Source organism: Anolis carolinensis, chromosome 6 (genome assembly GCF_035594765.1).
Source record: "Anolis carolinensis isolate JA03-04 chromosome 6, rAnoCar3.1.pri, whole genome shotgun sequence".
NCBI lineage: Eukaryota > Metazoa > Chordata > Lepidosauria > Squamata > Dactyloidae > Anolis > Anolis carolinensis.
The window spans coordinates 46,596,322-46,621,581 of NC_085846.1; the positions used below are offsets into that span (position 1 = coordinate 46,596,322).

General features: G+C 41.6%; 1 protein-coding gene across 6 annotated transcripts in view; it reads right to left on the bottom strand.

Annotated features, from left to right (window-relative positions):
• Positions 1–25,260, bottom strand: part of epb41l4b (erythrocyte membrane protein band 4.1 like 4B) — a 169,816-nt gene that overhangs the window by 16,771 nt on the left and 127,785 nt on the right. For 4 of the 6 annotated variants that reach the window (XM_062956977.1, XM_062956978.1, XM_062956976.1 and 1 more), the window contains 4 exons: positions 20,171–20,238; positions 8,810–8,914; positions 5,514–5,634; positions 1,839–1,916 (listed from right to left, as the gene is read on the bottom strand). In XM_062956977.1, the coding sequence (XP_062813047.1) occupies positions 1,839–1,916; positions 5,514–5,634; positions 8,810–8,914; positions 20,171–20,238 (372 nt within the window). Of the gene's footprint in view, positions 1–1,838; positions 1,917–5,470; positions 5,635–8,809; positions 8,915–20,170; positions 20,239–25,260 lie in introns of all 6 variants that reach the window. The other 2 variants (XR_009999603.1, XR_009999604.1) reach the window with 1 other exon arrangement.

Genomic DNA, 25,260 nt, shown 5'->3' on the forward strand with positions numbered 1-25,260 from the left:
TTTGCTTATCCAACATTCTGCCGGCCCGTTTATGTTGGATAAGTGAGACTCTACTGTAATTTACTGTGAATGATGTGTTCATCAATGGTTGGGATAGTACCAGGAAGTGCGCCAAACTGCTTTTGTACCAGGTTGTTGTATGTTTTCTGGGCTGTATGGCCATGTTCTAGAAGTATTTTAGAAGCTTTTGCACCCTTGAGAGAAAGGAGTGCACTCTACCTACTAGAAATTGGTATTTATTTTTACACTGACAGAGACTTGTGTTCTGCCAACTTACTAACAGTATTTTGAGAAGTAATAATACATTAATGGTGCAACCTAAGGAACAGAGAGGGCTGGTGAGGGTTGATAGAAAACAATGAAAACCCATGACTTCAGAGAAGAATTTTGTAGTGTTAAATGAAAATAGCACTCAAAAGTTTCCCCAGCACTTAAATTTGTGGCTACCCAGTGTCTCATGATGGATGATGCTCAACCTGAGGAGATGAATTCAAATGTTCCTCATTTTATTCCACCACAGATCTCTTTTTGTAGAAATAATTATTATATGTTCAAGTAAACAAAACAAATTGAGTGGAAGCCAAGGACAAAAACATAGCAGAAAGATCAGCCAAGCACAATTCATCAGAAGGCAAATTAGTAGTTTGTTCAAACAGAGCTGAGTCCATTTTGAAGAGTGGACAGACAAAAGGATCATAGTAACCATCAACTAGAGTAAAATGCCGCACCATATCTTAAAATAGTAATAGGTATTGTGCTGCTTTGTCAGAATGATCACATTGCTCAGCATTGGCTGGGTTTCTGGAAGTTGGTTCAACTCAACATTCAGAGAGCCAACCAATTCATGTGCATCTTAGGGCCTTTCCAGACAGGCCCAAAATGTGGAACCTGTCTCGGTCCAAATGATGTCTCTGGTAAAAGTGAATTAATACAGAATAAACCAAGGTTTTCCTGGTTTATTCTATATTAATTAAATACCTCATTAGATCTGGGCCCAGATCTAAAGAGGTAATGGACTTGTGGGGACTGACTTCCCAGTTTGCACCCACCCCTCCCCCCAGCCCCCGATTTACCTCCTAAAAATTCTAAAAATGGTCCCTAGCAGCCATGAAGCCTTGATGCAGAAAAATGATGCGTGACGTGATATTGGGGGGGGGGGGGGGGGAACAGAGGGATTTTCCTCCTCACCCCTCCCATCTCCTTAGGTGTCTTTTTCTTGTGCCAAGAGGACATGAGGAGATACTTCATGGTTGCTAGGGACCTTTTAAGGTAAATTTTAGGGGGTAAATCAGGGGCTTCAGGGTGGCTTCATGCTATCCCGATTTCTATTGGGAAAGCATGTAGCCATCCCGGGAGGAAAATCTCGGGGTTGTGGGAGAAGGTGGAGACTAGAACCTGCATCAAAGGAGGTTACTCTAACCCGTTTCAGCACGGGTTTTACTGATGTGTGGAAGGGCTCTTAGAGTTTAGTGTGATACCAGTTGTAAAGCAAACAAAATCAAATATCCTGTCATGTTGAATGAGGTCACACATGGGTTTTCAGAAAATCGGAGTGACAAGGATTCCTTCCCCAATATTACCAGGCATGGCATAAAAGTTATAATTTAGTATCCAAAAACCTCCATTGTGTTGAGCATACATTTTAGGATTACAATTTTGAAAAGCCAGTACCAGAACCAGGATTCAACTCAAATTGTGCCTTGTAACCCCTGTAACTAAAATATTATAACACACAAAGCAATTATTGCACCATCTGAAATATTCAACAATTTGCTAGCAGATTTAAGAAATTCTTTTCCAAGACTGAACTTCCAAGGCTGTAAAATAAAGTCATTTACCATAGGGGTGGCTTCTGTGAAATCCATCAGAAGATCTCCGGGTTCCAAAGTAAATGTACTTCTGGTATTGACAGGGCTCTGGAGGGAAGTCAAGAATTCAGTAACTTTTATAAGATCTATAGTCTATAATAGATATTTTCATTTTTGTTCCTGTATCCAGTAAGTATTCTGTATTTACAAGACTCCAGAAATAGGAAAGACAGGGTTGTTGTATGTCTTTCGGGCTGTGTGGCCATGTTCCAGAAGTATTGTCTCCTGACGTTTCGCCCACATCTATGGCAGGCATCCTCAGAGGTTGTGAGGTATGGATAAACTAAGTAAGGAAAGGAAAGAATATATATCTGTGTAGAGTCCAGGGTGTGGCAAGAGTCCTTTGTCACTGGGGAGCCAGCATTAATGTTTCAGTTAATCACACTAATTAGCATTGGAAAGGTTCTGTCTCTTGCCTGGGGGCATCCTTTGTTCAGTCATTAGCTGTCCTCTGCCCTCAGAGTGTTCGTTCCCATCTACTGTTTTGATTTTAGAGTTTTTTAAATACTTTTCTTTCTTAGTTTATCCATACCTCACAACCTCTGAGGATGCCTGCCATAGATGTGGGCTAAACATCAGGAGAGAATACTTCTGGAACATGGCCACACAGCCCGAAAGACATACAACAACCCTGTGATCCCGGCCATGAAAGCCTTCGACAACACAGAAATAGGAAACTTAAACATTAATAATGATGTGAAGAAAATGGCCTAAAAGGACTGTTGAAATCCCTTCGAAATTCTCCTAGAAAGCATTTTAGTGTCTCTCTTTGAATAATGACATGGCTGTTCATCAAAAAGATGTTGATAATCCTTGGGAAAGTAACACATCATAAGAGACAACATTACTTTTAATGTACTTCCCGAATAGATTACAAATGTGTAGAATTTGTAGACTATTGAACAAGGCAGCTGATTGCACAGTCTAGAATTGTAATTTCTAATTATGCTATAACTAGGGTAGTATGTATAAAAGATAAGGGTGATTCCCATACATCAGGCATAAACTAAGGCCCAGGGGCTGGATGCGGCCTTCTGGGTGCTTATCTCAGGCCCTCCTTGTGTTATGCAGAAAGGATACAGGAGGAAGGCACACAGCAGCCGAGAGCTCTCTGGAGTGCACTCAGTTACCACATGTCTTGCCCTCCTCCCAGCATAACAGCCCAGAGATCGGGGAGGAGGAAGGGGGAGGAGGATCAGGGCAGTTGCTACATGTCTCATTTTCCTCCCAGAATAAGGATGGGACAAGCATGGACAGTCCCATCCTTATGCCAGGAGGACAACCTGTGGATGACCCAGGCCCTGCCCCATCCCCTCCCAGCCTCCCTCTCCCCCTCCTAGGCCCATCCCACGCAGCCATAGCCGACTGCTCTCCCTCCCTGCCCGGCCCTCCTGGCCGGGCCCACAATGCGGTCCCAAGGCAAAAAAGTTTGCCCATGCCTGCCGTACATGCTATATGAAATAAATAATAATAGTGATAAAATTCTAGATATCTAAAAACAGGTGTATTATAACAATAACTACCAATGCAGCTTTAAGTGCAAAACCAAAAGTTATGAGAACTGGGCAAGATGGTAACACAAAGCCATTTCCCTTGGTAAACTCTTGAGGGGGAAGCCACCACTTGTGGAGATTACTGGTCTTGTAGTGTCTTTGGACTCGTGTGGATACCCTTTGGATAGGAAGTTCAGGATACAGTCCAGTTTATGCCACTGATGCTCTGCTAAAGCATTTGTCTCAGCTTTTGAATTGTTGGCACAGAGGTCAAAGGTGTCCCTCTCAATCAGGGCCGTAGCCAGAAAAAAAATTCGGGAGGGATTTTGAAATTTTTTTTGGGGGGGGGAGTTGAACCCCTAACACACAACCTCCACCCCCCCCACCCCCCCACCCCCAGCTACAAGCCTGTCAATATTTGATTGAGGTAGTACTTGCAGTTCTGGAGGGACTCTTACTTTTTTGCATCTCATAGACTTAGCATGGGGTTTTGGTTAACCAGTTAAAATTCATGAGTAAACCAGGTTTATTTTTTAACCTGAAAAATGTCAGGGGGGGGGGATTTGAACCCCTAACACCCCCCCCCCCCCCCCCCGCTACAGGCCTGCTCTCAATGTAAAGAAGCTTTGGAGTAACTCAGGCTTTTATTCATATTCTTGCGGTACTTTCATCCTTCTTATCTATGTGACATTTGGTACATAAGGAATTCAAAATATCCAAGGTACCTGGAACAGCCTAAAAATTGTGCATTTGTATATGTTTCTCTCAAAAATGTGAGATACAGAAACTTGTAACAGATTGCAAGTTTGATAGTTCTGGGAACTCTGTGAAAGTAGCATATCCTTATTTCAGAAGGGCTTTTAACGAGGTCCTTTGTGATATTCTTGTGAGCAGATTTGTGAACTGTAGGAAAAACAGTGCTGCAGTTAGTGTGATCTGTAATTGGCTGATGAACCAAACTTGGGGAGTGCCCCCAAGTCTCTCATCCTGGAGGGAAGTGACTAATAAGATGCCCGAGGCTGGTTCTACACTGTCATATAATCCAGGCCCCTTTTACACTGCCATATAATCCAGATGATCAAAGCAGATAATCCACATTATCTGCTTTGAACTGGATTATATGAGTCTACACTACCATATAATCCAGTTCAAAGCAAATAATCTAGATTTTATATGGCAATGTAGAAGGGACCTCAATGGCTAAATCCAGATTATCTACTTTGAACTGGATGATATAAGGACCTCATCATACTTACCTAAATCAGCATCCGAGGATGCTTCTATGCCATCTTCAGGACAGAGCCCGGTGCCATGTGACTTCCAGCAAAGGCTCCACCCCCAATAGGTTGCGCATTTCCCCCAGAACACGGAAGGCTTCCAATGGAGATAACATATTTGCCCCACTGCCTTTCTCTTTTGTTATGGAAGGCTTTCTGATGAGGCCCCTAGTCTACACTGCCATATAATTCAGTTCAAAGCAGATAATCTGGGATCAGAAACTGGATTATATGGCAGTGTAACTGGGGCCTCAGGCTTCTGCCTTGAGCCTGGTGTTGTTTAAAACCTTAATAAATTATTTAGATGATGGAATAGAACACAAACTTAACACATTTGCAGATGACACCAAATTGGGGGAAGGAGGCATTGCTAATGACCCTAACCAAGAGGGCAGGCACCAAATGCAAACCTTGACAGATTAGAGAGTTGGGGCAAAACTAACAAAATTAATTTCAACAAGAATAAATGTTAGGTACTATAGCTAGGCAGGTAATCTGAAAGCATAAGGTGGATGACACCCGGTTTGAGTGCAATATGTTTGAAAAGGAACCAGGGAGTTATATTAGACCACAAACAAAACATAAGTCATAAATGTGATGTGGCAGACAAAAGAGCCATCACAAGTCTGGGCTGCATAGTATCCAGATGAAGGGAAATAGAAGTGTCAGCCTATTGATTATACTTTACTTGGAAGATTGTGTACATTTCTAGGCACCATTTTTCAAGAGGGCAGCATGTTCAGGTGAGAGGTACACTTCACATACAAAGAGTGATTAGACAATTTAGAGAATGCAATCTAATTTTAATACCCTAAACTGCTATTGACCTCACCTGCTAAGCCTTTCCACCCTTCTCTCTAGTTGTCTGAATGTACCTTTGCATGTAATGAAAAATGTCCTTCTGAAGCAGTTTTCTGTGACACAGGAGATTTTGGTGGCAGAGGTGGAGATGCGGCTACTGCTGCTGCCAGTTCTGGAGGGAGGTCATCTTCATCACTGTGTTTGTCAAAAATAGATGAGATTTGAGTTATTGCAAGCTTTTATCCAATTTTAACTACACATTTTCATGGGTCGCATAACATGGCAAAGTTTTTCAAATGTCTACAATTCCTTTTTGTTCACGCCTTCTCTCATATTGCATTTCCATCCAGATTTTTAGGCAAATTGAATTTTTAAAGAAATATGACCTAAACCAGTTGCAAAGTTTTGTGCCCCAGCATACAGGAGCCATCAGGGGATGACAGGCCCCAAAAGTTAACTATGTATTCAGTAATCAGAATCTCCCTTGATTCTATAATTTGCTGATAGACCTGTGTGTTATATGTTTACCGTATATACTCGAAGATAAGCCGAGTTTTTCAGCCCTTTTTATGAGCTGAAAAAGCCTCCCCCAGCTTATAATCGAGTCAAGGTGACGCCAACAGCGGAGCCTGGAGGCCGGCGCTTGCAATATAGGATATATTTATCTCTCATCTTACCCTCCCTTATCAGTGTTTACTTTTGCAGTCTCCCTCGCTCTTAACCAAGGGAATGTTTTGAAAAGGGAAAGAAGTCCTTGCAAGTCAGGAAGAAAAATACATATATACTCATTAATCTTATAAAAGCATTTTCCCCTGAAATATTTGTTAATCTCTGCTACAGATACATAAGCATTTCCTCTGCAAGCCTTTGCAATCCCCATGTACCTTTATATTTGTATCTATCTATCTGTATCTACATTAATTTTATATATGAATTTCCCCCTCATATGTTTGCAAGTCTGCAAATCCTATACAGATATAATTATCTATATACAGAGAGATGTCTAGATAGATAGATATGAATATAAATATAAAAGGCTTGCAAATATTGCAGGAGGGAACTGCACATATATAGAGAGAGGATATGCAAACATTTCAGGGGGAAAGGCATATGTGAAATTAGTATATATAATTAGATCCATATCTAGCTCTGCATTGAATGTTTGCCTGTTACTATGTTGGAAGCTGGCCTGAGTCCCCATGGGGAGATAGGGCTGGGTACAAATGGAGTTGTTGTTGTTGTTGTTGTTGTTGTTGTTGTCATTATTATTATTATTATTATTATTATTATTTTATTGTTAATACCATACTGTTTTTGTACACCCTACTTTTCCACTTACAGAGCTAGTTTACTGTTTTTCTTTAAAATACGGCAAATATTCAAAACCTTTAACCTACTGATGCCTCAAAATAATTTCATTTGGATCTATTTTCATTTTGAAATTGACCCGTAGCTGCTGCATTTTCCACCGTCGGCTTATACTTGAATCAATAAGTTTCCCCAGTTTTTTGTGGTAAAATTAGGTGCCTCGGCTTATATTAGGGTCAGCTTATACTCAACTATATACGGTATATGTTTTTACTCTGTTTCCCCTTCTCCCCTCCCCCCCCTCCGTATTGTGCTTCAGTATATATTTTTATACTTTTAATGTACTAAACATACCAAGTTGTATGAAACTGTGACCTTTATTTCCTGTGCTGGTCTATGACCGAAATAAATTATTTGATTTGATTACCTAAACCAGTTATTGGAATTCACTTCTGAGTAGATGCACTCAAGCTGTTCTGTAGCCGAAGTGTTATGGTTGAGCCTTCGGGCTCCGGTAATGAAAGAAGGGGTCGTAAGACTCCTCGAGAGTCAGACACTCTCGAGGAGCGTGAAAGAAAACGGCTCCGGGATTTGTTTGCAGAGCCGACAGATGAGGACTCATTTGAGGGTTTTTCTCAGGGTTTGGAGGAAGAGGTGGCCAGCTCGGAGGAGGATGATATGGAGTGGACTCGTGTGAGGGAGGATTTGGGTGTTGGGGAGGCAGGCAGTGAAAGCATGGGAGGTGATTGGCGGGTTGCAGGATCAGACCCATGGACTGGTTGGAGGGATGGAGCGGGATCCACAGCTGGGGATGCTGTGGGGCGTAGTCGAAGGTGCTTAAGCTCTGATGAGGATGATGATGTTGGGGCGTCTGGAATTGGGATGGCAGCTGACAGCGATGATGAGCTTGAACTGTGATAAAATGGGGTTTGGGACCAATGTCTAATTGCGTTGGGCAAGGTAATCTGGACGGACGCTTGGGCTCTTGCTGGGGAATTTCCTGAAGACGGGTGTGTTTCATTACTGGATACGTAAGTTTACCAAGGACGGGGCATTGACGGCGGGAGGAACTGTGTGGGGTTTTTCTCTGTGCAACTTGTGTTTAATCTTGATAGCTTGGACCTCCGTCGTCTTTTTGACGGGCAATATCTATTTTCACTGGATTGACGCTGGACTGACTGACTACGATTCCGGATTAACCCTTCTGCTGACTATCGGTGTGACCTTTGGATTCCTTGACGACTACGCTTGGCTTTTGATCTTCTGGACCGGATTGGGACCCTGCTGACCGCCGTTACCCTAAACCTGAATCTTGACTACAACCACGCTCTCGTTCGCTGCAGGAAGGAGTAAACAAGCCTGGTTTACTCCCCTGCTGTTCCTGAGTAGCAAAGAGGAATCTGCCGCCAGTCTTTTGTTTACATTCCAACTCCTGTTGATTCTCTTTTGTTTGCATTGTTTGCCAAGCTGAAGTAAGCTCTTTGATTTAATCCGGATTATACTCCTGTTTAACCCGGTTTTTCCCTTTGAACTGTTTAAGCTCAAACTGAGCTGCTTTTTGGTTATTTAGCACACTGAAGTCAAGTGTTTGCCCTGTTCTTTGTTCCTTACGGGCATTTTTAGTTCTGTAACCTCAATAAACTGAGTTTTGTTTTACTTGCTGGCGTTCTGTCTATGACACGAAGTGACTTACCAGTACTGAATCCCCAGGCATACATTTTACTGTGCCGATTAATGAAAATTCCTTTTCCAGGGTCACAGTGGTGGCTGGCACCTCCAGCGTAATGGTGACAAATACACATCTAGGGTTTAAGGACCATTCAAGGAACCTGTTTCTGTGATAGGGTTCTGGACTTCTTAAAAGAGTGGGCTAAGATCCAAAGCAGAATCACTGCCCCAGTGATTACAGATCCTCAATTTATTAATAATCTGATATATGTCATAGAGATTCCAGAGCCCCAAATGTACAGAATTAAGTTAATTGAAAACGAATAGTAATTTTGTATAGTTTACACTATTTGGAAAACATATTTGCAGGAGCTTTTATCAAAACTGTACTTACAAGCTATATTGCCTTGTCAGCCTCCTCATACGCGACACTTTAACTTCTGGCTTGTCAGGTATACTGCTTGTTTGTGTTGTCTCTGGTCTTAAAGGAGATGGACTTCTAAAAACAACAATGGGCAAAATAAGTACATTAAACAATTTACAGTAATTTATGACTGAGCTCAAGTTTATAGAATATCACATGAGTCAAGTAATGTAATATTGTAGACATTTGGATTAAACTGAGCAGGACCTAAGTGGATGAGAACCTGCAGACAATTAACAGTGGTGGGTTGACATCATAATATATTAATTGGCAGTCTAGGTTTCCCAAGTTTCATGATGCTAAAGATAGCTAGGTAGTTTCCAATGTAGTCAGTTCCCAAGTTCTTTAGAATCCCACAGCAAATAAGTATCTGGTTATTTGCTGTAGGAGCCTGCAGGTCTTATGTGCTGTCACACAGCAGCCTAGCTGAAATATTCTATAATTTAAGCTGCTAGACTAGCCTTGTAAGAAATTCATCCATTAGGTCTAAATTCAGCCTGGAAAGGGTATGGATATTCAGCATAGCCGGGCAAAGACATTGTGATCATTAAAGCAAGAGAAAAATAGCAATCCATCCAAATACAGCAATCTGGAAGCCGATTCCTGTTTCAGCACTGAATATGTGCACACCAGCCTTATCAACCAAAGGGGCTGTTTTCCAATAATCCTTCACTATACTTAACAGGAGGATAAGTCTCTGTACTCAGTTCCTTTTTAATCACTTCAACCACAACATCACTTACAGAGCTGTTAAGACAAACCTATCATGGGTTTTTCTTGGCAGGGTGTGTTCAACTTTGCCTTCCTCTGACTTAGGACTTCATCACATGCATGTTGTCCCTCCCATTTCTACACATTTCTAAAACATTATATAGTCGAAATACCACAAATCCAATGATATGATGAAAACAGACCTCTGCCTGTCTGTGGTATTTTGTTGGTAAACTGTTTAGAAGTGTTGAGAAATTGGGGGGGGGGGGGGGGGTGGAGAAGGGAATGGAGTCAGGGAGAAATCATCTTCCGAGCTCCTAATGCACATGGAAATGCGAGAAAATGCTTATTTTCACATGGGATGGGATCTATCAAATTCTCCCATGTTGAACTGTTTCAGTACCGTAGAGGATTGACTTTCCTATGGGAGGTCTCCTACTGACCATTGATGCCCCACATCTTTTCCAAAATCCTGCTGCATCAGCCTGGCACAGTAACTTTTTAAAAATTAATTTAATCGTTAGGAATAGCACAATTTTAAAAGATCACCACTTTGCTTTGGCTGTATTTTCTCCTTCATAGAAATCTTGGCTTTCAAATTTGTGTTATTACTAGCCTTTTAACTTTCTTAAAAAGAATATGGAGTGGGTGAATTCTGCACTCGCTTGTCATAGAACAGAACACAGAAAGGATAAAAAAATAAGAGCATGTCATGGGATTTGAAAAATGAAACAATTTCTTTTTAAACGCAATGGGACAACTGTTAGTGTTTTTGTTGTTATAGTGTGAAATGTTCAATCAATTGTTGCTGTTCAATCAATTGTTTTTGTTGTTATAGTGTGAAATGTTCAATCAATGTGTTCCGGCAAGCATTCCAGCAGTCCAGGAGTTCATTACATGCCAGCCATCATTGATTGCCCAGAGGGTCAATGGGTCAAAACTTCCATTTCAACTACGTGGACGGAACATTCGTCATGAACTATGGAATGCAGGGAGGTGCTTGCTAGCACTGATAACGGACTTGGCAAGCTGAGAGGACGCGCCATGTTTTGTCCTTGCCGAAGAAACATGTGTCCAGAGAATGTTGGAAATGACTTGTAAATAAAGCCTTTAGAACCGCTGGGATCAGCAGATAATTAACGACGGAGGTGTCGTTTGTTGGTGCCACTTTTGCCGCTGCCTAAGTGGTCTGGCTGATGAGAAGAAGATGAGACCTGACTCATCAATCGCTCAGGGTGACGATTCCCTGACAACAACCCCTACTCCCCAGCTCGCTTTCCGCAACTCATGAGATGAGGTTCTAAGAGAGCAGAACTTGCCTAGGGTCAACCAGTGGGTTTTCATGGTTGAGCAGGGGTTCAAACCTGAGGCTCCAGAGCTATCAACCAACTCCCAAGCTCCAGAGCTATCAGCCAATCCTCAAAGAGGGGATTGACACAGTGGATTTGAAGAGCCCCACCTTGCTAAACTCAGAGACATCAGAGATGCAAACAGGCTAAACAGAGAAGGTTGGGGCCCATCCCAGCTCGCCAGCCCAGCTTACATTCTACTGCACAATGAAGGAGCTACTTCCACCCCGAGGCAGACTCCTTCTCCCTTTCTATCCTCCTTCTCCCTCTCGTCCTTCTCTCTGTTATTTCAGCGCTAGGAAGCTACGCTCTGCGATTTCCCAGAAATGTCAGCAGGGCTGCCAGTGATCGCCTGTGACCTCAGTGATACCATCCAGGCCAAGTTGAACAGGAAGTGGACTACAACACCATCATCTCTAGAACTGATCAGCCTGTCGCTTGACCATCGTGTAACCCCACCAAGCCACAGCAAGAATTTACCATCAACCTGCCACTTAATCAATGGGCAAGCCCCAACTACTGGTAGAAGCCAAGACACACCAGCACAAATTGGGAGTGGGACATCAGCCCCCATCAAGCCGCATCTCATTGTAACAAGGAGCCTGCCGGGCTTTGCACATCGCAGCCACCAATATTTGTTAGTTGATATGCTCCAACATGGTGAAACTAATATGAACCCATCCAACGAGGAATCTGGCCATATCTCAGATTTATGTAATTTAATTGCCCAGACAGTCCAACTTATCCGATTTAACATGGGAGATGTTGATGATTTACTACACTCTGAAAATACGATCTCTGTGTATTCAATGTTACAAGTGACTTTTCTTGTTTTACTTTTCCACGCTCATCACCCCTTTTTCCTTTTATCCTGTGTACTTTACACTATAAGCCTGCAGTCAGAAATTGTCTTCACTGTCACTGAGCTTATGTAAGCTCCTCAAAGAGTCACGTCAGCCAAAGAATGAGTGATGCTATAAGGAAATAATAATGAAAGATGATATTGGTTAGATAATAAGAACTGACAACTTCAAGGCAACAGTTGGTTTTGAAAGGGAAAGAATCCTGCTGACAAATGTTTAAACATTTGGCATCCAAAACTCACCAGACTGTTGATAAAATTAATAGATGTGTTTCTATGAAAGTAGGGGGTCAACAAATGGACCACATGACAGATGATATTAAAAACAATGACAGCAGTGAAAATCAAAATAATGGATCAGACATGTGGAACAGCAAATGTTTCTTTCCTTTCGCTCATTGGTGCAGAGTGCATTTCGGAGGCTGCCTACACCAATTGAAAGAGAATTTTAACTGTAGAGAATTTAAGTATGATTTGTGATAATGGTTATAATAAATAATTTCACCATTTGCTATACTAGGATTCCAATAATAGTAGTGACATCATATTATTTTATTACCCCCCCCCTTTTTTGGCCAAGGTTAGTGCAAAATAAATGGGTGCTCCTTTTATATTATGATCAGAATAGATTCTCCAACTCCATTATCAAAACTACATTTTTTGTGTGTGTCAGGAGCAACTAGAGAAACCGCAAGTTGCTTCTGGTGTGAGAGAATTGGCCGTCTGCAAGGACATTGCCCAGGGGACACCCGGATGTTTTTTTGATGTTTTTACCATCCTTGTGGGAGGCTTCTCTCATGTCCCCGCATGGAGCTGGAGCTGATAGAGGGAGCTCATCCACGCTCTCCCCGGGTTGGATTCAAACCTGGCAGCCTTCAGGTCAGCAACCCAACCTTCAAGTCACGAGGCTTTAACCCACTATGCCACCGGAGGCTCAAAAAAACCCCCTACATTATTTGGGTGCATCCATACTGTACTGCTACAACACCTTGATACCACTTTAACTGCTATGGTTCCGTCCTATGGGATTTGTAGATTGGGGAAGATAGTAGAATTCTCTTCCTGAGAGCTCTGGTGCTGCAGTTCAGGGGAAAACAATACAGAATTTGAAGTCGTTCTTCATATTGTTATTGAATGACAGTAACCCACCCTCAAAGATTTCTAGTTCATCAAGGGCTCAAAAATAAATATATGCAATTTGTAGTTTAGTGGTACTGGAATTCTTTGGCAGAGAAGGCTAAACATTTTGTCAAACTACAATTCCCATTTTATGTAGCATTGAGCCATTGCAATTAAAGTGGTGACAAGCTGCATTCATTCTACAATGTAGATGCACTCTTAGTGCTTAGCCTTTTGAGATAATTTGCTGAGTTCAGTTAGATACGGTACTAAATATTGTATGTCCCGCAGGAATCATTGGACAGAATTTGCATTAGCTGACACTGCCTACTATTGACTTTGATTACTCCTTCCTTTGACCACACTACCTGTCAGTCAAAATAAGTATCCAGTTTGACTGTACACACTTTCTATCCCTCACTCTAGTCTTTACATATGCTCCATTCAGCCATCTCCTTTTGCTTTCTCTCTTCCACTTCTCACTCTCTTCTCACATCTTTTTAAAATTTCCTCACTCTTCATCTCCCCGGTTGTCTCCCATCTTCAGTCTAGCCCTCTCTCATTGCAGTTAGGCTTTTAAAAAAGTTGTCATTAAGGACATTATCACACCAGTCGGTAAGCCAAGTGGGAGGCTCCGTAGACACTAATACAGCCACTTTTTACTGCACAATGTCATCCTAAGCTTATCTCAAACAAAGCTGTACGTCATATCAAAGTTGTATTAAATGAAAATACATCCCACCCCCCTCGGAAGTCTCTTGGCTTCTGAATGTTGTGTATATCTCATTAAAATTCCTTTCTCCTTAGAGCTATTCCTATGGATGTTATAAATCCTGTTATAAATCTTAGAACAGTGTTTCTCAAGCTGGGGGTCGGGACCCCCGGGGGGGGGGTCATGAGGGGGTGTCAGAGGGGTCGCCAAAAATCATCAGAAAACACATATTAATTCACAGAGATCTCCAGAGATAGGTGAAATACCTCTCCCCTAAATCATTGTCAATTCCTCCCAAATCCCTCCAGCATTTTCTGTTAGTCATAGGGGTTCTGTGTAAGACGTTTGGCCCAATTATTTCATTGGTGAGGTTAAAGGGGCTCTTTGAATATAGGTGAACTATAAATCCCAGCAACTACAACTCCCAAATGTCATGTTCTATTTTCCCCAAACTCCACCAGTATTCACATTTTGGCATATTGAGTATTCGTGCCAAATTTGGTCCAGATCTGTCATTGTTTGAGTCCACAGTGTTCTCTGGATATAGATGAACTACAACTCCAAAACTCAAGGTCAATGCCCACCAAACCCTTCCAGTATTTCCTGTTGGTCATGGGAGTTCTGTGTGCCAAGTTTGATTCAATTCCATCATTGGCAAAGTTCAGAATGCTCTTTGATTGCAGGTGAACTATAAATCCCAGCAACTACAACTCCCAAATGACAAAATCAACCCCCCCCCCCCCCCCGCCAACCCCACCAGTATTCAATTTTGGGCATATCGGGTATTTGTGCCAAATTTGGTCCAGTGAATGAAAATACATCCTACATATCAGATATTTACATTACGAGTCATAACAGTAGCAAAATGACAGTTATGAAGTAGCAACAAAAATAATTTTATGGTTGGGGGTCACCACAACAAGAGGAACTGTATTTAGTGGTCGCGGCATTAGGAAGGTTGAGAACCACTGTCTTAGAAGGAGCTGTGAAAGCCCTTTGTATAGAGAGTATCAAAAGCTCTCTTATCAATTTTAACCTGCATTTTATTGGAAAATTTTAAGTTGTATTTTACCTGAGTCCATTTGTTACATGTATTTCAATAGTGTTTTTTTATCTTGCCGTTTTAACCATGTTGTATCCTGCTCAAACTCCAAGAAGAAGAGGGTAACAAATAAACAAATAAGTAAATATTAGCTTAGTTTTCATTATTATAGGGCTGGGGAGAATTTTGAGCATAGGATTGATGTTTTTTCAATTTGTCTGAGGTCTTTCTTATTTATTTATTTATTAGCAAAATTTATATCCTGCCCTTCTCACCCCAAAGGGGACTCAGGGCAGCTTACAGGCCATATGTACATACAATATATTATATTATTCGTATAGCACAATATAAGTATTATATATTACTATATTGTACTATAACACGATATTGTAATATTATTAGTAATATAACATATAATATAAATATACCATTATAATAGTGTATTATTATTATATTGTATTACATTATAATATTATTAATATTATATGTACAGTAGAGTCTCACTTATCCAACACTTGCTTATCCAAGGTTCTGGATTATCCAATACATTTTTGTAGTCAATGTTTTCAATATATCGTGATATTTTGGTGCTAAATTCATAAATACAGTAATTACTACATAGCATTACTGCGTATTGCACACTTTTTCTGCCAAATTTGTTGTCTAACATGATGTTTTGGTGCTTAATTTGTAAAATCATAACCTAATTTGATGTTTAAGAGGCTTTTCCTTAATGCCTCCTTATTATCCAACATATTCGCTTATCCAACATTCTGCCGGCCCGTTTATGTTGGATTAATGAGACTCTACTGTATATACAATATATTATATTACTAGTATAGCATAATATGATTATTATATATTATTTTATTGTTATAGTGACACAGGAGACATGGTGGAATGATGTCTTCCTGCCCCCTTTCAATCTGCTTGAAAGCTTAGGAATAATGTCAATTGTGAGGTGTTAATTTGACATGTAAAAAAATATTTTTCCAAAAATAATTGTTTTTCAAAAAACAGCAACAGTTGTTAACATTATTATTTGAAGGCACAGTGTAACAAGTAACATTTTCACATCATTCCTAAAGTGCTGCGTGAGTGCGTAGGTATTTTTTAATTCAAATTTTTAAATCAAAAAGTGATCAAGAAGACACGTGTTACAAATGTGCTAAGATCATATCAGTCTTTAAACAACAGGCAATGAGTAATGCTAAGAAGTTATTTTTTTAAAAAGATTTTGAGTGATGAGTCACTTGTAAAGAATATGTTTCAAACACTGAATTCAACATTTTTGTATATTCCAATACTGGACTTCTCTGTACTATTCACCTGTAGTCCATAAGGATTTATCTGTCGATTGACATGAAGGATTGCCACCCAACTGCCTGTTTATGCATGATGTTTCTGCCAATGTCATATCTGACTACATTCCTCCAATTGTTGGAAGGGGAGTGTTAACTGCCAAATAAAAATTCAGCACAGGCCTACGGGGCTGATCAGGATTCCTGACGGATGCTTTCCTCAACCTTCCTACACTGAGGAATTTTGATGAGCAAAGAAGCTGTCATTATGCTAGTCTCTGTCAGGGCATTTGTTACAGAAATATCCATTGAAGAAAGCCTAGATCCTTTTGAATTTAGGGGAAAGGTCCAGAATGGATGGGTTCCACTGTGGATTTCAGAGTGAACTGGTTGTGATGCTGGAGATCAGAGCCCTCAGTGGGTTTATATGCCATCTCAGGCTAGAGCTACACTCCCATATAATCCAAATTCTGAGTCCAGATTATCTGCTTTGATCTGGATTATATGAGTCTACACTGCCATACGATCAAGTTCAATACAAATTATCTGGATCCAGAAGGGGAAAGGAAGGGGCCTGAGGCCTGGAATGGTGGGAGTTGGAGTCCAAAATACCTGGAAGGAGGGCTGAAGTATGAGGCACTTCACTCAACAGGCACTGAGCACAATGTCCTTTGGGGAGGGCATGGTCTGATGCAGTTCTATACCCAGTTTGGCTAAAGCTTTAGCTTGAGCTGCGTATTCTATCCACACGGAGGCATGAATGCGGTTTGGCCCCGCATTAACTGCCCAGAGCAAAGGGAGAAGGAGGGGTTGCTATGGAAGGCCGGGGGGGGGGGGGGGGCTTGTGCTCGGCGCCTGCGCAGAGAGAGAGTGAAGGGAGAGAGGGAGAGGGAGAGAGTGGGCCTTGGCCGGCAAAGGCGGAGAAGGAGAGAGCGAAGGAGAGAAAGGCTGAGGCGGAGGGAAGGAAAGAAAGAAGGAAGGAGGCGGACATCAAGGTGGGCAGGTAAAGATCCCCCCATTTATTTTGGCATCCATCCCCCTCTCCCCTCATGAGACCCCCATTGGAGCGGAGCCTTTCCCTTTTCCCTTTCCTCCCTCTGGACATGTGCGGAGTGCAGCTGCGGGGACCCTTCCCTCTACACGGTGACGTAGGCACCCCAATCCTCGTAGGGGGGGGAGGAGAGAGGCACCGGGGCCCCTCCCCTCCCATGGGCATGGCCAGGCCCCTCACCTTTCTCCCCACCGGTCTCACATGTCCTGCCACCTGCCAGCCGAAGCGGCGCCCAGCTGCATTCACCCCACAGACAAGAAGGAGGCGGACAGGCCCCGAGTGGTCTTGGGGTAGAAGTGGGAAGCCCTTCCCTTCCAGGCCTTTCTGAAGGAGCAGCCTGCCCTAGAAGACAGCTCGGAGCCTCCTTTCATGGTCAGGGCTGGGCATAAGGCACCGCGGAGCTGATTTGCACGGACCTATATGGAGGCAGGCCAGGCTGCGGCTGCGGCGAGGACAAAGCTCCAAGCTCTGAGAACTGCGAGGTCGCGGGGTGCTTCCACCGCCTCCTCCCACCAGTGGACACCATCCTCTGCAACTGCCGCTGCCTGCCATTGGGGCCTCTGCTGGCCCAGGAGGAGGGGGAGGAGGTCAGAGGGCGCAAAGAGGGCGGGGGAACCAGGGAGGTGGAGGGAGTCAGGCTGTGCCTTTCCAGGCTCCGCCAACTCATGGTGCTTTCAGCAACTGCGTAGTTTGCCTAACGGTTAAACCGCCCCTGCTTATAATCCCTCTTTTGCTTTTTACATGCTGTTGCTTATATTGTTTGCACTTCTTACTCCTTTTCTCTCCTACTATCTTGCTCCCATCATCTTGTAGTCTTGTAATGCACACCCCTTGCTTTTCACATCCTGCCACACATTCCACTCTTTCCCCTTCCCTTCCACTGCCTCCCCACCTCACTTTGTTGTGCACCCCTTATTTGCACCAATGCTTGAACCACTTACTACAAGAGCTAGAAACTTGTCTTTTGAAAAAAGAAAGTTAGGGATCTAGACCCAATGATAGTCCAAATGTGTACCAGGAAGGAAATCATTGGAGTTAAGGCACCCTATGAAAAGAGAACAGAATGGAGCCATAATGTGTGCTCTCATATTTGATATAAAGGGCCAGAGCTAGTCAGAGATTATAGGATGATTTTGTTTCAGGAACAGCATTTTTTAAATTGGAAATCTACCATGAGGCATGCTATGGGGGAAAGGGACTCTTATGCCATAGCAAGGTAAGGTAGAAGGTTTTTTTTTAAAAGGTAAAAACATTAAAAAGTTCACATTGTTGTTGTCTCTTTCAACTTGTTTCCAACTTATGTTGACTCTAGGATATTCACCATCCTCTCCACTGTGGTGCATTTAGTTTGTTCTCTCATTGACTAAGGCTGGTCTGTAGCGCAGCTGTTTAATAGCCAGCTGCAATAAATCACTACTGACCAAGAGGTCATGAGATCGAAGCACAAGTCGGATTAAGCTACTGACTATTAATAGCCTAGCTCATTGTTGATCTAAACAGCTCGAAAGACAGTTGCATCTGTCAAGTAGAACATTTCTCTTCTTCATTCACTAAGTCGTTTCCGACTCTTCGTGACCTCATGGACCAGTCCACGCCAGAGCTCCCTGTCGGCCGTCGCTGCCCCCAGCTCCTTCAAGGTCAAGCCAGTCACTTCAAGGATACCATCCATCCATCTTGCCCTTGGTCGGCCTCTCTTCCTTTTTCCTTCCATTTCCCCCAGCATCATCGTCTTTTCCAAGCTTTCCTGTCTTCTCATGATGTGGCCAACCGCTTTATGCGGGGAGGCTAATTTAACTAATTTATAACACCATGAAAACTTCCAGCAGCATGCAGAAAGGAATGAGGAAGTACTCCATCAAGGACTCGGTGTCACAAGTGGCCGATGAAGCGGCAGCCCCCCGCCCCCGTGGCTGGAATCGAGCATACCCTCATGAAGCCGAAAGCTGGAAAATGTTAAATACCTCTTTGTCTGTCTATATGTCGCATGTCTAATGGCACTGAATGTTTGCCATGTATATGTGCATTGTGATCAGCCCTGAGTCCCCTTCTGAGTGAGAAGGGCGGAATACAAATACTGTAAATAAATAAATAATCTATCAGTTTAAATTTCAGCAGCTGTGGGGCAGCTGGCTAGTAACCAGCTGCAATAAATCACTACTGACCAAGAGGTCATGAGTTCGAAGCCCAGGTTGGGTTAAGCCCCGACCATTAAATAGCCCGGCTTGCTGTTGACCTATGCAGCCCCGAAAGACAGTTGCATCTGTCAAGTAGGGAAATTTAGGTACGCTTTATGCGGGAGGCTAATTTAACTAATTTACAACATCATAAAACTGCCAGCAAAACACGAGGAAAGGAATGAGGAAGTACAGCCACTAGTGGACAGTGCAGCAACAGCTCCTCCTGTGGCCGGAATCGTGAAGCTGGAAAAAAATGTTAAATGCCTCTGTGTCTGTCTATATATGTTGTTTGTCTGTTGGCATTGAATGTTTGCCATATATGTGTTCATTGTAATCCGCCCTGAGTCCCCTTCGGGGTGAGAAGGGCGGAATATAAATACTGTAAATAAATAAATAAATTATAATATTTTTTTAAAATCTGAAGAGTACTGGAGAACAACTGGTAGACCTCACTGCTAGATCTTCTGTGTGACAGTATATCTTTAGAGCTGTTGTAAGCAACCAGGGTTGTAAGTCTTCATCATCCAATGTTGGTGTGTCATCTTTCTTTTGGGAAGTTGTGTAATGGAACAAGAGACACGCCTGTCATTTCTGTCCTGCGACAAAGACCAGCCTACACTGCTAGAATCGGCTTTCTCCTTCAAAGCTGTCTCTACATGCCAGAATATTCAGGGAAGGGTCAGCACCTTGTTTCACTGAGCTCTGGAGGAGGCAGTTGTCCTGAATCTCTCTTGCCAGTTCTCTCTTCTCCTCAAAGGTGATGCAAGAGTCAAGTGCTCTCATTATGTGTATCACAACAGCTTGGTGGGGGAGGAAATTGATTCTCATGCCTGTCTAACTGAAAGATAGCTAGCTGCCTTTCTGAGCTGTGTGTGTAAGCTTTGTACGAGGTGGCTAGGGAATGAGTAGTTGCCACTGGCAACTAGATCTGTGGGCCCTTGGCAAATGCATACTCCATTCATTGAATATTTTGATAACATAACTGCTAGAAATAAGAAATAACAGACCTGACATTAGGTTCATGGAGGCTGGAAATCTTGGGAGGATTTGCTGAGGAAGTTTCTTCTTTTTCACCCTGTTAAAAGAATAGCTGTAACTTAGAACAACATAGAGGAAGTGGAAAGTTGTTACAGTATGCTGGTCTCTAGAGTCCCTCCACTTTCACTTCTAAAGACCATTAGCAAAGAGCTCCCTTTTCTTTCTCTGGAATAGCCATTTGTGAGTACTGTCATTGGGGAAATGACTTGTGACATGATTAATATCTTTCATACCAAATCTATCTGAGTCAAGGCTACAATGAATAATGTTGTTAGTTCCATTGTCTTCAGAGGGATTTGCTTCCCTATAAGTGAATTGACAGCTATAGCCTGAATAATCAAAATGAAGAATTTGTGGGAAACTGTTGCAATACGGAATGCGATGTTTCCTTGGTTTTAGTGTACTTTAGGGGGCAAACATATCTGAGAGGCAGGAGCTCTATTAGCAAGTCTCAATGAAAATTGCATGGGAAATATTGCATTATATTATTGGTAATTATAAGGATTAATCTGATATAAATTAATGCCTCCACATTTATAGGTTTAACCTCTGTGAGTCTGATTATTTACAGATTTGATTAATATGTTCGGTGAATGACAGAAACAAATGGAATTAGTTAAAGATAACTTCAGGATCATTGTAAGACCTAAATGTTTTACGTAGTGGGGCCGGGCTGTGGCGCAGGCTGTTGAGCAGCTTGCTGCAATAAATCACTCTGACCATGAGGTCATGAGTTCGAGGCCAGCCCGTGGCATGGTGAGCACCCATCAATTAAAAATAAAACATAGCCTCTGCTCATTGCTGACCTAGCAACCCGAAAGATAGTTGCATCCATCAAGTAGGAAATAAGGTACCACTTATAAAAAGTGGGGAGGCAAGTTTAACTAATTTACGACTTGGAATGAGGAAGTGCCGTCAGAGTGGATGATGAAGCAGCTGCTCCCCCCTGTGGCCAGAATTGAACATCCCCTCAGGAGAAGGTTAAATTGCCTCTGCGTCTGTCTGTCTCGGTCTCTGTTTGATGTGTTTATGGGCATTGAATGTTTGCCCTATGTGTGTATAATGTGATCTGCCCTGAGTCCCCTTCGGGGTGAGAAGGGCGGAATATAAATACTGTAAATAAATAAATAAATAAATAAAATAGTTTTTGCAATGACTGTTTTCAGTTTTATAATTTTAATGATTTGCTGTTTTCAGTTTTATAATTTTAATGGTTTCAATCTATTGTTATTGTTGTTTAATATGTGATGTTTTATACATGTAAGGCATTGAATTTTTGCCATTGATTATGTTGGGAACAGCTTTGAGTCGCCTCAGGGGTGAGAAAAGTGGTATATATGTGCAATAAATAAATAAATAAATAAATAAAATTATATCTAGAAATTTCTAGATCCCCCAGGGCAACTTTATGGTCAAACTCTGCCAAAAGTTGAATATAGAATCACCCTGGAGGACTTAAGAGGTTCTTAGGAAGGTGTTCTCTGAGCTTTAAAAAGCAGGTATTTTTATTCATGATTTTTCTACTTTTGTGGATATCCTGTATTCTTAACGGTCTACTATGTGTGGCCAAATGTTGGGGGTGCTTTGATTGTGCTTTTGCTGCATGAAGACAGAAGGGGTTGGACTAGATGGCCCATGCAGTCTCTTACATCATCATCATCATCATCATCATCATCATCATCATCATCATGGCTGGGTGGCCATCCATTGGGGGTGCTTTGATTGTGCTTTTGCTGCATGAAGGCAGAAGAGGGTTGGATTAGATGGCCCGTGGAGTCTCTTCCAACTCTTCTATTAATAATAATAATAATAATAATAATAATAATAATAATAATAATAATAAGAAAAGGTCAATGCCATTCTAGGCTGCATCAATAGGAGAAGCCTGAGAGAAGTCGAAAGGGAACTCATATGACACATCAGCTGGTTTTTAAATTGCTTTTAATGATAATTATTTAATGCAACAGTTTATTTTAACTTATTGTACAATGTTTAGTATTGTCTTTTGTTTAAAATTGTTATGATTTTTTTATTATTTAGGCATTGAATGTTTGCCTGTTACTATGTTGGAAGCCACCCTGAGTCCCCATGGGGAAATACGGCAGGGTACAAATAATAATAATAATAATAATAATAATTATTATTATTATTATTATTACGTTATTTTTGATATGATATTGTTTTTTTTGACCCTCCTTTTCCACTTACAGAGCTAGTTTACTATTTTTGTTTGAAATATGGTAAATATTCAAAAACATTTACCTACTGATGCCTCAATTAATGTAATTTTATTGGCATCTATTTTTATTTTTGAAATTTACCAGTAGCTGCTGCTTTTCCCACCCTCAGCTTATACTCGGGTCAATAAGTTTTCCCTGTTTTTGTCATAAAATTAGGTGCCTCGGCTTATATTCGAGTCAGCTTATACTTGAGTATAGATAGTACCTATCCACAAGGCAATCTACTTCTTCTAATCTCAGTTCATACGAGGGCTATCCACAAAGTAGGTTACGTTTTGGATTTTAAAAAGGACAAAGTATAGCAGAAATCATATCAGAAGCATGCATTGGCTGGATTATTTGTATGACTTACGCATACACAGTACTCTGTTGTGGCATAAGATGTTTTTGAGCAGTGTGAAATTGCACCTGGAGGAGGTACAGAATGCAGTCTTCAATACCTGCTCAGGCTCTCTTGACAGAGTTTACTTTCTATAATCATTGCTGTGGTTCCCAAAAGCTATTTTATCCCTGCTGCTGTGCCTTCTCCTATGAGAGCTAGACTGCCCTAGTTATGCCAGCAATAAGCATTGCAGCCCAAGCTTGCTGATAATGTTGTGCAAATAGCAAATTTGAAAAAAGATGAGCTTTAGTGCAGTGAGGCTATTTGTGTGTTGATCATGAGTAGTGAAGTTGGTGCCTTATCTGAGGAAGGGGTACCAGGCTTACACAAATCTCTAACAGTGCAGGTTTCAGAGAGTGCTCTCATTCTGTAACCACAAAGTGAAGCAAGTCTTCATATGTTGTTCTGACAATAAGAGGAAGGTATGTGTTATTTTGCTCTGTCACCTATATCTTTACACATTCCCTTTGGCCATTCTGGGCAACATGCTCAGCCCATCCTGTTTGTACCTTACCCCCATTCTCAGTGAAAACAAACTGAATGAAATCCTAAGCAGTGATGTACTGATTGTAACCATGATGTTGGTGGGAGTTAAAGCCCTCATAATAATGCGTTTGAAATTAATTTACACGTGGGGGGAGGAGTATGCCTCCCGAGGAACTGAATTTATTGCTCATCTGAAGGGATGACTAATAGCGAAGTTCTGAGCATCACAAAGCATTGTGTACAAAAATGCGGTATCAGAGGGAAAAGGACAAAATGTGATTTAACCACAATCATTATTCTTGTCTGGCTCTTTTGAGTCCTATGGCAAGAGCATGAAAGGCATTGGGTTGTTTATATAATATATGCAGATTAGGACAATGAAATCTTTAAATTTGCACCTCGCCATAAATTTAGCAGGGCATCCCAGAAAATTTCACATGAGTCGCAAGTGTTATAATGTGTACTTCTTGCAAAATCCAAAGATTCTAACAGTTTTGATTCTGACTCTATTTCCATGGATTAATTTCCAACAGAATGTAATTATTGCCATGGCATCACATATGGGGCCACAGTGGCACAGCAGATTAACCTGCTAAACTGCAGAACTTGCTGACCGAATGGTCGGTGGTTCAAATCCGTGGGACGGGGGGAGCTCCCATTGTTAGCCCCAGCTTCTGCCAACCTAGCAATTCAAAAACATGCAAATGTGAGTAAATCAATAGGTACCGCTTCAGCAGGAACGTAACGATGCTCCATGCAGTCATACCAGGCACATGACCTAGGAGGCGTCTACTGACAACGCCAGCTCTTCAGTTTAGAAATGAAGATGGGCACCAACCCCAACCCAGAGTCGGACTCGACTAAACTTATTGTCAAGATGAAGCCTTTACCTTTATCTATCAAATATTACAAAATGTAGGCCTGGCTCTGACTCTCAAAGCATCAGATGGGATTAAAGAATATGCTGGGGTCTTACACATTGCCTCCTTTGCTCTTATGTAAGCGTTCTCTCATGGTTTATGCTTCTTGTTTCATACAGATTGGCAAATAGTTCAAAGTCATCATTTTTGAACCATGCTTTCAAGAAGGCTTACACTCCATAGTTTTGTCTGAAAACTGTAATTTGCCAATTCCTATGTCATGGCAAATTATGGGTAGAGAAAAGAAGGAAGTGGGAGAGGGATCTGTGAATGGGAAGGCAGATAAACAAGTGTAGTTAGATTTTTTTAACTGAGGCACTTGGTTAGCAAACTATGTGAAGTTATTCTGATGGTCTGCTGTCTACTGTGGCAGCTGCAATGGGCACTAGCTGATACTGGATAGCGTTCCCAACATTCATGTATTTCATTTCGCTTTTAAGAGGTCCAAAGAGGATGATTCACCCCAAAATAATCAGCAGTTCAGACAACCCTGATGTTGGCCAATTATTTATTCCCTAAAATTCCTCAAGGATATAATTTTATTTTACTTACATTACACTTGTTTTTGAAATTCTGCATCCTAATGTTACATCTTTGATTATTATATATTGTTTTGTTTTTAATATCCCATCTATGCCCAAAAGGATCATGAAGGATCTAAGCAATAAAGCAAAATGTGTTTTCAAGTCCTTGGACAGTTCTCTTTAACAACAGTGTGTCACCTCATAATGCATTATACAGATCCAAGGCGTTTCAGGGTTTAGGAGAAATATATTTTTGATCCACAGGCTTTGGCAGCATTAGACCGTAAGAATGGGATCATGAACACTTAACAGCATCTTTACTCGTTTTCTCTTTATTTAAACCAAAGTTAAACAATGTAAGGATCTGTCCACTATAGCAATTAAATTCTACCACTGCATACTATTCTTAGGTCTTTGCAACTATATAATATGAAAGTACAGCCTCCAAATGATGCTGAACTGAAACTACCAACAGCACTAGTTGGCATATTGCGAGGAATGTTGAGA